The 14432-nt window shown below is 48.2% G+C and overlaps 2 protein-coding genes across 4 annotated transcripts in view; both read right to left on the reverse strand.

Moving 5' to 3' along the window:
* atp8a2 (ATPase phospholipid transporting 8A2) overlaps window positions 1-7393 on the reverse strand; it is a 78068-nt gene extending 70675 nt beyond the window's left edge. For 2 of the 3 annotated variants that reach the window (XM_064949434.1, XM_064949433.1), the window contains exon 1: window positions 7190-7393. In XM_064949434.1, coding sequence (XP_064805506.1) covers window positions 7190-7232 — 43 coding nt within the window. In that variant the 5' untranslated portion in view covers window positions 7233-7393. Of the gene's footprint in view, window positions 1-434; window positions 549-7189 lie in introns of all 3 variants that reach the window. The other variant, XM_064949432.1, reaches the window with a different exon arrangement.
* A 616-nt stretch (window positions 7394-8009) lies between these two features.
* On the reverse strand, window positions 8010-14168 carry rnf6 (ring finger protein (C3H2C3 type) 6). The gene is made up of 4 exons (XM_064949437.1): window positions 14082-14168; window positions 12843-12998; window positions 12117-12269; window positions 8010-11905 (listed from the first exon to the last, which is right to left on the reverse strand). Exons 2-4 carry the CDS (start codon window positions 12988-12990, stop codon window positions 10026-10028), a joined length of 2181 nt encoding a protein of 726 aa, XP_064805509.1. The 5' UTR covers window positions 12991-12998; window positions 14082-14168; the 3' UTR covers window positions 8010-10025.
* Window positions 14169-14432: the final 264 nt, after the last annotated feature.

A 14432-nucleotide genomic window follows, 5' to 3' on the forward strand; every position in this document is an offset into this window, starting at 1 on the left:
ACTGGAGCGGAGTCAGTGGAATGGTATCAAACACATGGTTTCCAGGTATTTGATGCCATTCCATTCGCTCCACTCGAGACATTATTTATGAGCTGTTCTCCACTCAGCAGCCTCCACTGGTGTGAATGCTACTCAAGTGTATTTACTACAAGCACATGCAGTGATTGTGCAGAAAGGCAGACCAGCCGAGTCCAGCAGTCACCAGCCCTGGTCCTAGAGAGTAGTGTTCCTCTGGTATCAGGGTTAGTGATTACCACTGTGCTCTAGGCCAGGGTTGGGGTCAATTGTCAATTGAAATTCAATCATTAAAAATAATTGTCCCCGACCGCTGCTCTAGTCATTATAGGCTACTATTCCAGTGCATGCACTAGTGAACTCCAAGATATGGGGAGCACCAGCTAGGCCAGCCTGTGTAAGACAAGACTCCAACTCACTTTTTTCAAACCTGTTAGCGAGTCGGGAGCGCATGGCGGCCACGCCGACGCCCAGCTCTGGGTCCAGGTGGTCAGGAGACTTCTCCTGCCTAATGAGAGTCAACACTAACTGCTCTGGGGGAGAGAGATCGGGCCACCAGCCGCGGGACGGGAGAGACAGAGATCAGGGAGCAGGCCACCAGCCGCGGGACGGGAGAGAACAACACACAAGACAGAGGGTCAGTCAGTAACGCCACTGTGGGCCGGGCCGGGCGCACACAACAACACACAAACACACACGTGAGTAAGTCAATGATGTGTGTCTGTGTGTAGGTGAGTGGTGAGTTCAGGTGTGAGTCTGGAAGAGGCAATTGAAATTGAGTTTGTGTGTGTGTGCATGCGTATGTCAACTGTATGTGTGTGTCTCTGCTTGTGAAAGTATGTCAATGCTGTTGGAAAATGGTTGACATTGTCTTGAGTCCTATGACAGTTGCACAACACTGCTCCTTTGTGGTCAACTAGTCTCATTGCCTTCTGAAGTTTTTCTGCAGCTCACAATACTCGCCGTACCAGCCACACATCTGTCCATAGAGACCATTTATTCCCAAATGGTATCCTTAACAACCTAGAAAAATAAAGGAGAGCCGCACACTCTAGGAGCTCAGAGGGAAAAATATTTATGTCCAACGTTTCGACAGACAAGCGGTCTTCGTCTGAGCTCCTAGAGTGTGCGGTCCTCCTTTATGTTTTTAAGTGTTCCACTCCGCTAGCCAGCACCTCGCCTAAATAGGTGTGTTTTTCTTTCGCCTCTAGATTATCCTTTACAACCTAGCAGCCATGACAACCAGGAATTATTTGTCTCCAACAGACCCGCCTCAGACACACAGACAATAAACCTGATTTATCTCATTATATCCTTATACCTGGTAAACAAACCACACTTATTTGGGGACTGTACACACAGAATAGTAATGTCGCCCAATGCTCAGTGAAGAACTGTCAACATCTCCCTTACATGTATCTGTTTGGTTTGCAATTGAAGCATCCAGTTAACAGAATAGAGAATCTCTAAACACTGTAGTACTGAGATCAGAGAGGGTGATCCAGCTATACTCCTTCACAATACCTGACATGACTTCACCTGCAGAACACACACTTCGTCAGAATACATACCTGTATTTCACACTTGGATTAGCATATGTCCATCGAGAGTAAAGATTTGGCTTTGAATGCATGAGCAGCTAATAGTGTGGACTCTCTGCACGTGTAGGACAGGTCACTCTCTCCTGTCAGAAGACAAATTATCTTTGTGTCACATGTAGGATAGGTCAGTCTCTCCTGTCAGAACACACTTTACATTTGTGTCACATATAGGACAGGTCACTCTCCTGTCAGAACACACCTTATCTATGTGTCACATATAGGATAGGTCACTCTCCTGTCAGAACACACCTTATCTATGTGTCACATATAGGATAGGTCACTCTCCTGTCAGAACACACCTTATCTATGTGTCACATGTAGGATAGGACACTCTCTCCTGTCAGAAAACACTGTATCTATGTGTCACATGTAGGATAGGTCACTCTCCTGTCAGAACACACCTTACCTATGTGTCACATGTAGGATAGGTCACTCTCCTGTCAGAACACACCTTATCTATGTGTCACATATAGGATAGGCCACTCTCCTGTCAGAACACACTGTATCTATGTGTCACATGTAGGATAGGCCACTCTCCTGTCAGAACACACTGTATCTATGTGTCACATGTAGGATAGGCCACTCTCTCCTGTCAGAACACACCCTATCTATGTGTCACATGTAGGATAGGCCACTCTCTCCTGTCAGAACACACTGTATCTATGTGTCACATGTAGGATAGGCCACTCTCTCCTGTCAGAACACACCTTATCTATGTGTCACATGTAGGATAGGCCACTCTCTCCTGTCAGAACACACCCTATCTATGTGTCACATGTAGGATAGGCCACTCTCTCCTGTCAGAACACACCTTATCTATGTGTCACATGTAGGATAGGCCACTCTCTCCTGTCAGAACACACTGTATCTATGTGTCACATGTAGGATAGGCCACTCTCTCCTGTCAGAACACACCTTATCTATGTGTCACATGTAGGATAGGACACTCTCTCCTGTCAGAACACACTGTATCTATGTGTCACATGTAGGATAGGCCACTCTCTCCTGTCAGAACACACCTTATCTATGTGTCACATGTAGGATAGGCCACTCTCTCCTGTCAGAACGCACCTTATCTATGTGTCACATGTAGGATAGGCCACTCTCCTGTCAGAACACACTGTATCTATGTGTCACATGTAGGATAGGCCACTCTCCTGTCAGAACACACTGTATCTATGTGTCACATGTAGGATAGGCCACTCTCCTGTCAGAACACACTGTATCTATGTGTCACATGTAGGATAGGCCACTCTCCTGTCAGAACACACTGTATCTATGTGTCACATGTAGGATAGGCCACTCTCCTGTCAGAACACACTGTATCTATGTGTCACATGTAGGATAGGCCACTCTCCTGTCAGAACACACTGTATCTATGTGTCACATGTAGGATAGGCCACTCTCCTGTCAGAACACACTGTATCTATGTGTCACATGTAGGATAGGACACTCTCTCCAGTCAGAACACACTGTATCTATGTGTCACATGTAGGATAGGCCACTCTCTCCTGTCAGAACACACTGTATCTATGTGTCACATGTAGGATAGGCCACTCTCTCCTGTCAGAACACACTGTATCTATGTGTCACATGTAGGATAGGCCACTCTCCTGTCAGAACACACTGTATCTATGTGTCACATGTAGGATAGGCCACTCTCCTGTCAGAACACACTGTATCTATGTGTCACATGTAGGATAGGACACTCTCTCCTGTCAGAACACACTGTATCTATGTGTCACATGTAGGATAGGCCACTCTCTCCTGTCAGAACACACTGTATCTATGTGTCACATGTAGGATAGGCCACTCTCTCCTGTCAGAACACACCTTATCTATGTGTCCTTTGGGACTTTTGTACTTTGGGACTTCATGCACACACTTGACATTCTCTTTCTTCATCCCTTTCCCTCACATCCTGTGTGTGTGTGTGTGTGTGTGTGTGTGTGTGTGTGTGTGTGTGTGTGTGTGTGTGTGTGTGTGTGTGTGTGTGTGTGTGTGTGTGTGTGTGTGTGTGTGTGTGTGTGTGTGTGTGTGTGTACATCAGTGGAGGTTGCTGTGGGGAGGACGGCTCATAATAATGGCTGGAACGGAGTAAATGGAATGGCATTAAACACATTGAAACCGTGTGTTTGATGTGCACTACATTATCAAAAGTATGTGGACACGTGCTTGTCCAACATCTAATTCCAAAATCATGGGCATTAACATTGTCTTGGTCTCCCCTTTGCTGCTATAACAGCCTCCACTCTCCTGAGAAGGCTTCCCACTAGAAGCTTCCATTCAGTCAAAAGCGCTTTATTGAGGTCGGGCGCTGATGTTTGCCGAGTAAGCCTGGCTCTCAGTCAGCGTTCCAATTCATCCCAAAGGTCTTCAATGGGGTTGAGGTCTGGGCTCTGTGCAGGCCAGTCAAGTTCTTCCACACCGACCTCAGCAAACTATTTCTGTATGCCCTCGCTTGTGCACGGAGCATTGTCAAGCTGAAACAGGAAAGGGCCTTCCATAAACTGTTGTGTTGGAAGCACAGAATTGTCTAGAATGTCATTGTATGCTGTAGCTTTAAGATTTCCCTTCACTGGAACTAAGGGGCCTAGCCCGAACCATGAAAAACAAGCCCAGACCATTATTCCTCCTTCACCAAATTTTACAGTTGGCACAACACATTGGGGCAGGTAGCGTTCTCCTGGCATGTGCCAAAACCCAGATTCGTCTGTCAGATTGCAAGATGGTGAAGAATGACTCATCACTCCAGAGAATGCATTTCCACTGCTCCAGAGTCCAATGGCGGTGAGCTTTACACCACTCCAGCCAAAGCTCGGCATTGCGCATGGTGATCTTAGGCTTGTGTGTGGCTGCTCGGCCATGGAAACCCATTTCATGAAGCTCCCAGATGAACAGTTATTGTGCCGACGTTGCTTCCAGAGGCAGTTTGGAACTCGGTAGTGAGCATTGCAACTGAGGACAAGCGATTTTTATGCGCTTCATTACTCGGCGGTCCCGTTCTGTGAGCTTATGTGGCCTACCACTTCATGGTTGAGCCGTTGTTGCTCCTAGACGTTTCTATTTCATAATAAGAGCACTTACAGTTGACTGGGACCGCTCTAGCAGGGCAGAAATTTGCCGAACTGACTTGTTGGAAAGGTGGCATCCTATGACGCCGCCACGCTGAAAGTCACTGAGCTCTTCAGTAAGGCCATTCTACTGCCAATATTCGTCTATGGAGATTTCATGGCTGTGTGCTTGATTGTATACACTTGTCAGCAACGGGAGTGGCTCAAATAACTGAATACACTAACTTGAAGGGGTGTCAACATACTTTTGTATATATATATAGTGTATTTGATACCATTCCAATCACTCTTCTCCTGCCACGACCACGTGCCAGTCCTCCCCAACCCCCTGTGGTGCACATGTGTTTAATAAAACATCTGTCAGTCATCAGTGTATTTGACAGATCAGGCCAGTGAGGCCACCAGGGTGATTATGGCAAAAGTCCAGGTCAAAAGGATTGTGGGAAAGATTGAAGTTAACCAAAAAGAGCTGAGAAGTTGCAAAAGAACACAGTGACTGGCCACATGGGACACGGACACACCTTCAAGAGGGTGAAGGAGAGTCTAATAAGGGACTGAGGTGTGTGTGTGGTGGAGTCTGTTGAGAAGGTAGGTCTACAAAGGGTTGTTCTTTGATGTGTCTTCCTGTCTTGACTCCTGACAGTACTAATTAACCCAGAGTAAGAGCCATTTTCTGAACTAACTAATGATCTGGGGTTGAAGTAGTGATGTCCATGTATGGAAACCATATTGATGCTGTTCTCCCTTTCACTCTGATGGGGATCCCTAGCCTGGAGACAGATTGATGCTGTTCTCTCTCTCACTCTGATGGGGATCCCTAGCCTGGAGACAGATTGATGCTGTTCTCTCACTCTGATGGGGATCACTCTGATGGGGATCCCTAGCCTGGAGACAGATTGATGCTGTTCTCTCTCTCACTCTGATGGGGATCCCTAGCCTGGAGACAGATTGATGCTGTTCTCTCTCTCACTCTGATGGGGATCCCTAGCCTGGAGACAGATTGATGCTGTTCTCTCTCTCACTCTGATGGGGATCCCTAGCCTGGAGACAGATTGATGCTGTTCTCTCTCTCACTCTGATGGGGATCCCTAGCCTGGAGACAGATTGATGCTGTTCTCTCACTCTGATGGGGATCCCTAGCCTGGAGACAATTTGACCTGACCCAGTTGGCGCTTCTCTCTCTATCCTGACAATATGCCCTAGCTGCTTTCTATTTCTGGAACCTGCTGGAGGCAAAGCACAGTCACACACAAACACACAGCAGCCCCACAATGTACTTGTGCCAGCACTCATGGACATTCAGCCACACAAGTTTCCAGGACAATCCCTCTAAAGCCCCTATAGATGCAAGAGCAAACAAACTGTTCTCTCATCTCCAGCGGCATCGCTGTCAAACCTGCCCCTGCGGCGATGCCAGCTATCTCCCAAAACACTGACCTCCTCCCCTTTAATCCTTGCAGCTCGGCCAAAAACCTATTTTGGCCCACAGCACTCACTCCCTGACGCAGTCAAAATGCAAATATTCACGCTAGGACGTTCTGTGTGTGCATAAGAGTCCGTGGACATATCATGCGCTGTGTGGAGGGTGCAGTGCAACGATGTGTTCGGCTGTCCCTGTAAATGCAAAAGGCGCATCTGTGACGCATTACTTTTTTTTCGGGGACAAAGGTGCATTGAATAGCCCCCACCCCCCAAAAAAACAAAACACAACAACATTATGCTGCACAACTATATAGGCCTAAAAGCACATATCTGGTGTCCGCCTGTCTGGGCTCCTCGTGACTTTAACAGGTGATGGCCTTCCGGCAAGGGGCTTAGAATAAGATCAATTAAATAGTCACGTGCCCCTTAAGTCATTGAAGGTGTTAAGCTCTCCCACAGTGCCGCCGAACTAATTTACGTGCTCAGAAAAAAGTAATATTCTGACAGTATGCACCCTGTACAACTCTCCCAGAGAATAGAAAGACATTCCTTGGAAAAATACATAGGCATTTATGTCTAGGCTAGCCTACATAGACTATTACGCGCAAAGAATGGGTGCGAGCACTGTTTATAGTGAGGCCATGACAACTCGGTCCCGCTCACCTGCAATAACCTCCATTTACCCGGCTTTACTGTCATATCTGCAGCATCATTAATACATAATTACAAAGCATTGGAAATTGGTTCAGTTGAAGCGCAGCGCCCCCATCCCGAGTCTGTCTGTGCCAACACAAGAATAGCCCTGTTGTTTGTACTGACTGTATATGACAGGCGTAATAAGCAGCTGCACCGCCACCCGTGCCGCAGTCCTGGGCTCAACAAGGCTATCCCAATCCTATAGCCCAACTAATATAACACGCATAGGCCTATAGAATTGGACCGATTGTGCCATTAGAACCAAGTCCTCACTGCAATGTTTATGTCACTGCCAGTTCGATCCCTATAGCTACCAAAGGAGCTGTACGATAAGCTACTGTGCTATAGGCTACATGCCTCCGCCCCTCTTGTCATGCTTACCTCCCTCGCTGTGGATCTTCTTCGATCGCCGGTTGAAGTACATCCTGATCTTGAGCCGGGGGTCTGTATTGGCCTGGAAGAGGGCGGCCGGGGCGCTGGCATGCCGGTGGCTCACGTACAAAGCGGGGGAATGCGGGCCCGGGACAAGGCTGCGTTCGCTGGGAGATGAATCATGTTCGATCGTTTGACGAGGGACGGCGATGGGTCGGCTCAGCAGCGACGAGAGCGCGCATAGGGGTGAGACGTGTTTGTGCGTGCGTGCGCGCGTCCTCGGCCAAGATCACAAAAAGCCTGATCCGTTGCATAAGTAGGATCCTCGCGTGAATCTCGTTCCTTCATCCTGATTCACTTTGCTTCAATTGGACATTCATGTAGCTGAGTGTGTTCCCTAAGTTCAGTCTAATATCACGTCAAGCATAAGAATAGCCTAACTCAGTCAGTAAGCCTAGTCGGGCCATAGACGCAGAAAGGCCAACACTTCAGAGGTTGGCTAAATAGAGAACTACTAGGGAATATGGCTATTAGCACTTCGGTACTATGACCATTTCACATGTGCATCTTTAATCATAACCTCACTGTCCTACTTAGTGAGTGTAAGGTTCATCTAATTGCATAGGCCTGAGTTAACTTCTAGCCTACTGAGAGAAAGAGCCATTTAAATCAAATTAAAGTAAAAACCCAGACTTGTCATGATATGATATGAGGTACAGTTGTTCACACCACTGGGAGACAATGTCATTGGAGATGTGGGAAAAGACAGTGGTCCCGTGGGAGGAACAAAGTCTCCAGTGGGAAGCAAATAAAGAGCTCACAAATTAACTCCAGGCATAACAAAGCTGTATTTAATTCCCTTGTTAAGGAGCAGAAGAAACCCCTTGTGTTTATTTATATTACATAGTAACAGAATACATATTAATCTTAACTGTTTTTTAAAATCTCATCACATAACACATTCAATATTTCAAAGTTTGTTTCTCATTAAATAGGAACAGAATAAATATTCATTTCTGAATTTCGGTGGCCACAGACCCTCTCTTTCTTAGATGGACATTCAGGCGACTGACTGATGCTTCTCCAGAACCATATTAGACATTCTGTTTTATCACTTCTTTCAGCGCTAAACACACACTTCAGTACAGAAAGAGCATTGTTTCCTGTATCACATCCCTGTCTAATGAGTCTGCTTGGAACAAAGTTAGTATGAAAATGACATTAAACCCCCCTGCCCTACATGGACACCAATACCACTGGTCTCCAGTCCTCACCATGTCATACTGTAGTTGTGAACACTGCCTCTGGTGGTAACAGGGTGATACGGCCTGCAGGGAAAGCCAATTGAGATCTAAGCCAGGCTAATGGAGGAAGACACTGATCTGAAAGGATTGGATACATGTAGAAAATGGATTGAGTGGAGGCTCCACCATTTTGCTTTCACCAAGTCATTCCTTTCAGGTTTGTGAACATGAAACTATTACTTAGGTGATAGAAATCAGGCCATGACAGGCAGGTTCTCCCAAAGCAGGGGCTTTAAACACAGACATTAGAGCAGGGGTGTTAAACTCATTCCACGGAGGGCCGAGTGTCTGCAGGTTTTTGGTTTTCCTTTCAATTAGACAGACCTAGACAACAAGGGTGAGGGGTGTTCCTTACCAATTAATGACCGTAATTCATCAATCAAGTACAATGGTGGAACGAAAACCCACAGACACTCTGCCCTCCGTGGAATGAGTTTGACACGTGTGCGTTAGAAGAGTGGGAGATGATGATTGAGGAGTTTAGGAGTCTGGGGATAGGGGGGAGAGCGCACTACAGAACAGATACTCTCCATCTCCCAACAGATTAATTATTCATCAATGCCCAGGAGTAAACAAGAGAACAGCACTATAAAGTTTAAACATTTAACAACGCAAAACGGTCCTTCCGTTCCTCCTTCATGTTATTGCATTATTAGCCTGTCTCCTTAACAGACCAGTCCAACTACAAGTGCTTGCTGCTAAATTACCTCACACACTTATTTGCTTTAGATGTTTCTTTCTGACTTGTGTTACTAATAGTGACAAAGGCTGAAACTAATTTGAAGAACTATTGGACATCCACCGTGGATCTATGGGGTTCAATGGCTAGGTTTAAAGAGCTGGAACAGGTAGGCAGACATCAACATCCTAGGGATCACTGGCCAAGTAAAATGTAATTAAAAAGGTCAAATAGAACCACAATAGCCTTTGTCCAAACACATACACATGATTGAGGACACTTTAAAAAGGGTTGTTGGAGCTTTAAATTGAAGGATTCCAATATTCGCTCTAACTTAGTGTTTTCTGCTTAAAATGCAACGAGTATGACTCTTCCCAACCCCAAAACACAGTGACATATTTACACATCGTCAACCAAATCAAATCTACAGAAGCGACTGACTGATTGCTGTAGTCCATTTTGTGACATCACAGCTTATCAGGTGAAAGAGTTTGAGACTGATCAGCAGCGGCTAGCTATAGTAGCTCTTTAAGCTAAGTGCTATCTGTAAATGTGGACCTCAGAAGCATCGTGACAGAGGCCGAAGAGGAACAAGACAAGAAAATACATTTAAAAAAAACAAAGGTGCTGAAAATAAGTCTAAAAAAATAACACTTTAATTCTCTGCATTAGCCACCCCCCACCCCTTTGGGTTCTACCATTTCAGAGTGAACACAATGAATATTTCAATGGTAAATGAAAACATTAAAGCGCTATGTACATGTACCGTCCTCTCTGCTCGGGCATGCTCAGTTCGGCCAGCAGGGTCGAGGTGGAGCCGGTGGTGTTCTGGGGTCAGGGGATTCAAGGGGTCAGGGCAGGGTCAGTCCTGGTGAGCAGGGAGGATGGGCTGCCTGCAGATGGGGCAGGTGTTGTTCTCAGAGAGCCAGCGATCGATGCAGTGGATGTGGAACTCGTGGGCGCAGGGCAGGCGGCGCAGCTTGTTCCCTTGGGCATAGTCGTTGATACAGACACTGCAGGCGCGCCCCGCTTCCCCCTCCAGGCTGGCCTGGCCGTAGGTGCGCGTGGCTAGTATGTCAATCTGCTCTTTGGTCAGGCCGCGCGGGTGCTCCTCGTCCTCCTCGTCGTTGAGCAGGAAGAAGTGGGCCAGCCGCAGGATGGGCAGCGTGCCGTTCTCTACCAGGTTGTTTGTATCCCTGCTCATCGGCCGACCGTCGTCGGGGGTTGGGATTCCACTGTTGTCACTCCCACCTAACCTCCCATGCACTCCTTCCTCCTCATCACCCCCCCCCTCTCTCTCAGTCTCTGTCTCTCCTGCCTGGCCTCCCGCCACAGTTCCACTCTCATTACTGTGGCTATGGTAGGTCTGTGTGGTGTTGGTGTTAGCATTGGGTCCTGCAGGGTCCTGGTGACCGGGAGTACCCTCGGTGGTCTCAGCGTCAGCCTCCGTCTCCATGAGGGAGCTGAGCTCCCCGAAGCCGGTCATGATCTGTCTGAGGATGGAGCGCAGGGCGGTGGAGCTGGGCTCCCCCAATCCAGTCTCGCTGATCCTCCTCAGAGGGATCCGGATGGTGCTGACGTAGGTCCGGATCCCGGCTCGCTCCGAGCGGGAGATTGTGCGCCGGAAGCCCCCGCTGTCGCTCTCGAAGGTGACAGTGTTCTCGGCGGCGCGGGCCCGGGAACGGGTTCGGCTGGCGATGCTGTCCCGGTCCCGGTTCTCTCCCGGTCGGATGCGCCGCACCTGCAGATCCAGCATGATGGTGGGGTGGCGCCGCACCCCCCCTGCACCCCCCGACCCGGCCGAGTGTGCCTCTCCTTCCTGCTCACCTGCCTCTGGGCCAGGCTCTGCTAGTACAGCCGGCTCTGACACGGCCTCACCGGTCTCCATGGAGACAGAAGCAGTTCTGTTTCCGGGCTCAGCAGTGTGGCCATTATTAGAGACACCATTTCCATTCCCACCACTAGGAGGCAAGATAGCCGAGTTAGGGGCGGGGTTTCTCTGAAGAGGGGAGCGGCTGCGTCTCCTAGACGACCGGGAGGTAGTTCCACCTCCTGCTGCAGCCCTGCGGGTCCGGCCGCGAGATCGAGTCCTGCTGCTACGAGGCTCACGCCCCACAGACGCCACCTGGGGGACAGACTGGGGCGGTACACGGGGGAAGTCCAGGGTAGGAACCCCCTCATCCTGCCCCTCCCCTGGGGAGGAAGCACTGCTTGGGGGTTGGAGCTGTGGAGGGCTTATTTGATCCTGAAGGATAAGGGGGGTGATGGGTACTGGGGGTGGTGGGAGGTTGAGGGCTGCTGTACTGCTTAGAGCAGTAGGGGGGGGCAGGGGTGTGATGAGGGGTGCGGGAGTCAGAGGGATGGTGGTACTACTGCGTGTACGGCGGATCTGAGCCCTCCTGCCCTGGGTGGCTCGAGGTAAGGGATAGGGGGAGGGCCGGGCAGGAGTGTAGGGGGCAGTGCGTATGGAGGCTGAGGAGGCTGTGGATGGAGGGGGGACAGGGGACAGCTCTGAGGGGTCTGGGGCATCACTGTGCTCCCCTGGCTCTGGCTGCTCATGGTTGATGTTGATCTCCAGGCTGAAGCGGAACTCTCCACTGTTGGGGTTGGTGCGGCTGACCGCGCGCCACGTCTGGTTGCCGCTCTGGCCACTGCGCGTGGCGTTCCCTGTGCGTCGGAAGGTGTTCAGCCACTCCAGCAGTGAGTCACCGTTAGACGTCTCTGCTCCGGGCTCAGCAGTAGCTATACAGACAGAGTCAGTTGTAATTATCAAGAAATACTTTGATCAATAATAAATCAAATGAACTGAGTGAGTATACAGCAGCAATTAGGCCATGAACCTTTTGAGACCCATAACAATCTGTCAGTTAAGTTATACAGACCCTTTAGCATTAATTTCCCACAGCCCTATAAGCCCATAGAACCAAGACCACCGCTATAGCTCTATTCCTACCTGCCCCTCCCTCGCTCTCCTCCCCCTCAACGCTGCTCCCCTCCTCCTCTCCGGCCTCAGTGTTCTGTGGGAGTGGTTCAGGGCGGGGCTGAGATGACACACGCTCCTTTGCCCCGTCTAGGCGCTGCCGTAGCTCCTCCGCTGTCACCTCACCTGGGGAACAACATGTCCCCTTTTAGGTCAAGATGGAGGACTTATACGCTTGATTGTCCAGATTCATGTTCAGCCCTTATTAGCCAACATGAAGCCATTACATTATAAAAATGTGAGTTTTATTACACAACGTGTGTAGGCCTATATTAGGGTGCATTAGCAGGTTTCAGTCTATTGGGTTGGGACAGGGCTGCAGTCCTATGGTTATTGTTTCTCCATGGCATTAATTAGCACCACTAATTGGTTAAGGCAGGGATGGGCAACTCCAGTCCTCAGGGGCCGGAGTGGTCACACCTTTCCTCCATCTCTAGAAAACACAGCTGATTAAACTAATTTAATTTTAAATTGAAGATCATGATTAGTTGATTATTAGAGTCAGGTGTGCTGGAGGGGCAAAAGTGTGAGACCAATCAGGACACTGAAGGACTGGATTTGCCACCCCGTGGTTGTCCTGGTACAAATTAGCCAGTTATTTAAAAACAATGAGGAAAACCAGCAGACACCACTGCCCTGGAGCTATGCAACCCTGCGTTAGGGGTTCTAGTAAAGTTAGGTGTACTAGGTTCCTCTCACCAGGTGTGCCCAGCAGGTTGCTGTCTCTCATAAGGCGGTACTCTTCCTCACTCAGCTCGTTGATGAAGTGATAGTACGCCTCCTCCCTTCGAAGACGCTCTGCTTGACGCCGCCGCTCGTCTCGCCCGCTAGGAGGGTCCATCACCATGGAATCCGCTGTGGCACACAGAGGGCGGTAGGTGGGGTGTCAGAAATGTGGAACACCTGGCTGGAACTTACCTGGGTACTGCTTCAGTAATACATCCATCATTCAATCATTAAGTTGAGATCACGGATATTTGATTCTATACAACTGACAAACATGGATGAGAACGAGACTTTACAGACCATCAAATTCCCTGGGGAAAAACCTCAGGTCAACAGTTTTTTTAACGATCAATGCAATTGTGACATTACCACATCAGACGCCTTCACTTTATTAAAACGTGTGTGTCCCCACCTTTTGCTATAAACCATGTCAAAACAACACTATCCATTCTGCTGTGGGATGAGAGGTCGGCTGAGACATTGCTCTGTGTAATTGCGGACTATTCTTTGGGTGCTGAAATCAGTCTTTTATCAACTTCATTTTGTGACGGAGCTCTACTCCGCCCGCACTAGTCGCTGATCAACTACTTAGTAAATCGGCTACAAAAATCAAACCTGAGTTCCGACATCTAGCAGGCTAACCTTAGATTCATAACCTCCACACAACAGCATCGATGGCACACCAATAGACCGCAATGAATATTCAGTTGGCAACAATCATGCCATTTAGAGAAATATTCCAGCCTCTACAAAACATGCCATGTTGGAGAACACAGGAGAAAGGACCAAAAAACTGACACTAGTGTCATCCTACTAGCTACCAATCACCGACGCAGGAACGATCACACAGCCACGTCGGAGGAGGGACATGACAAAGAATAGTCGGGCTCCATGTAAATTCACTATGTAGAGGACAAAAAAAATCGTCGCCTAACCATTGCAACAGAAATAAGCGTCTCCAACTAATAAAAAATCTTCACACCTATACGCCAGTTTCACATTGCCTTTCAAAGCGGCGAGCTGTCATTTTGAATGCGCAACGCATTTGTTAGTTGTCGACAGCTAGCTATCTGGTGACAGGTTTCGCCAACAAATAAGACAATTATTTTAACGAGTAACACACGAACTGAGTGCATACAATACTCAACCTAAACATAGTTTTTTAGCTCGAGAATATGGAGTTGACAACAAAATGTAGAGGTATTTTTGTACCTGACACAGCAGCTGTAATATCGACGCGTTTGCTTCCCTCTCCGCTCTAATTACAATGTAGCCAAGATGGGACCAACTGTGCTACACTTCTCACTGTTCGATCAAAGACCAGCAGTGTCAGATTAGTTCCTACCTTACGAAACCGCACGACTACATTATTAAAAGGTGCCGATTATAACAGATAATTGTTGTGTTAAAATCAATCTATTCACATGTGTTTAATTGTGAAGAAGACTGTTTTCAATTTGAAACTGCGTTCTTTTTCACAAATGTATTTTACATAACCACGCAGTTGATCATTTTCTCCAAGCAGTCTGAAGGTAAGTATATGAATAGATAGCAATGACACCC

Source organism: Oncorhynchus masou, chromosome 30, assembly GCF_036934945.1.
Source record: "Oncorhynchus masou masou isolate Uvic2021 chromosome 30, UVic_Omas_1.1, whole genome shotgun sequence".
Lineage (NCBI taxonomy): Eukaryota > Metazoa > Chordata > Actinopteri > Salmoniformes > Salmonidae > Oncorhynchus > Oncorhynchus masou.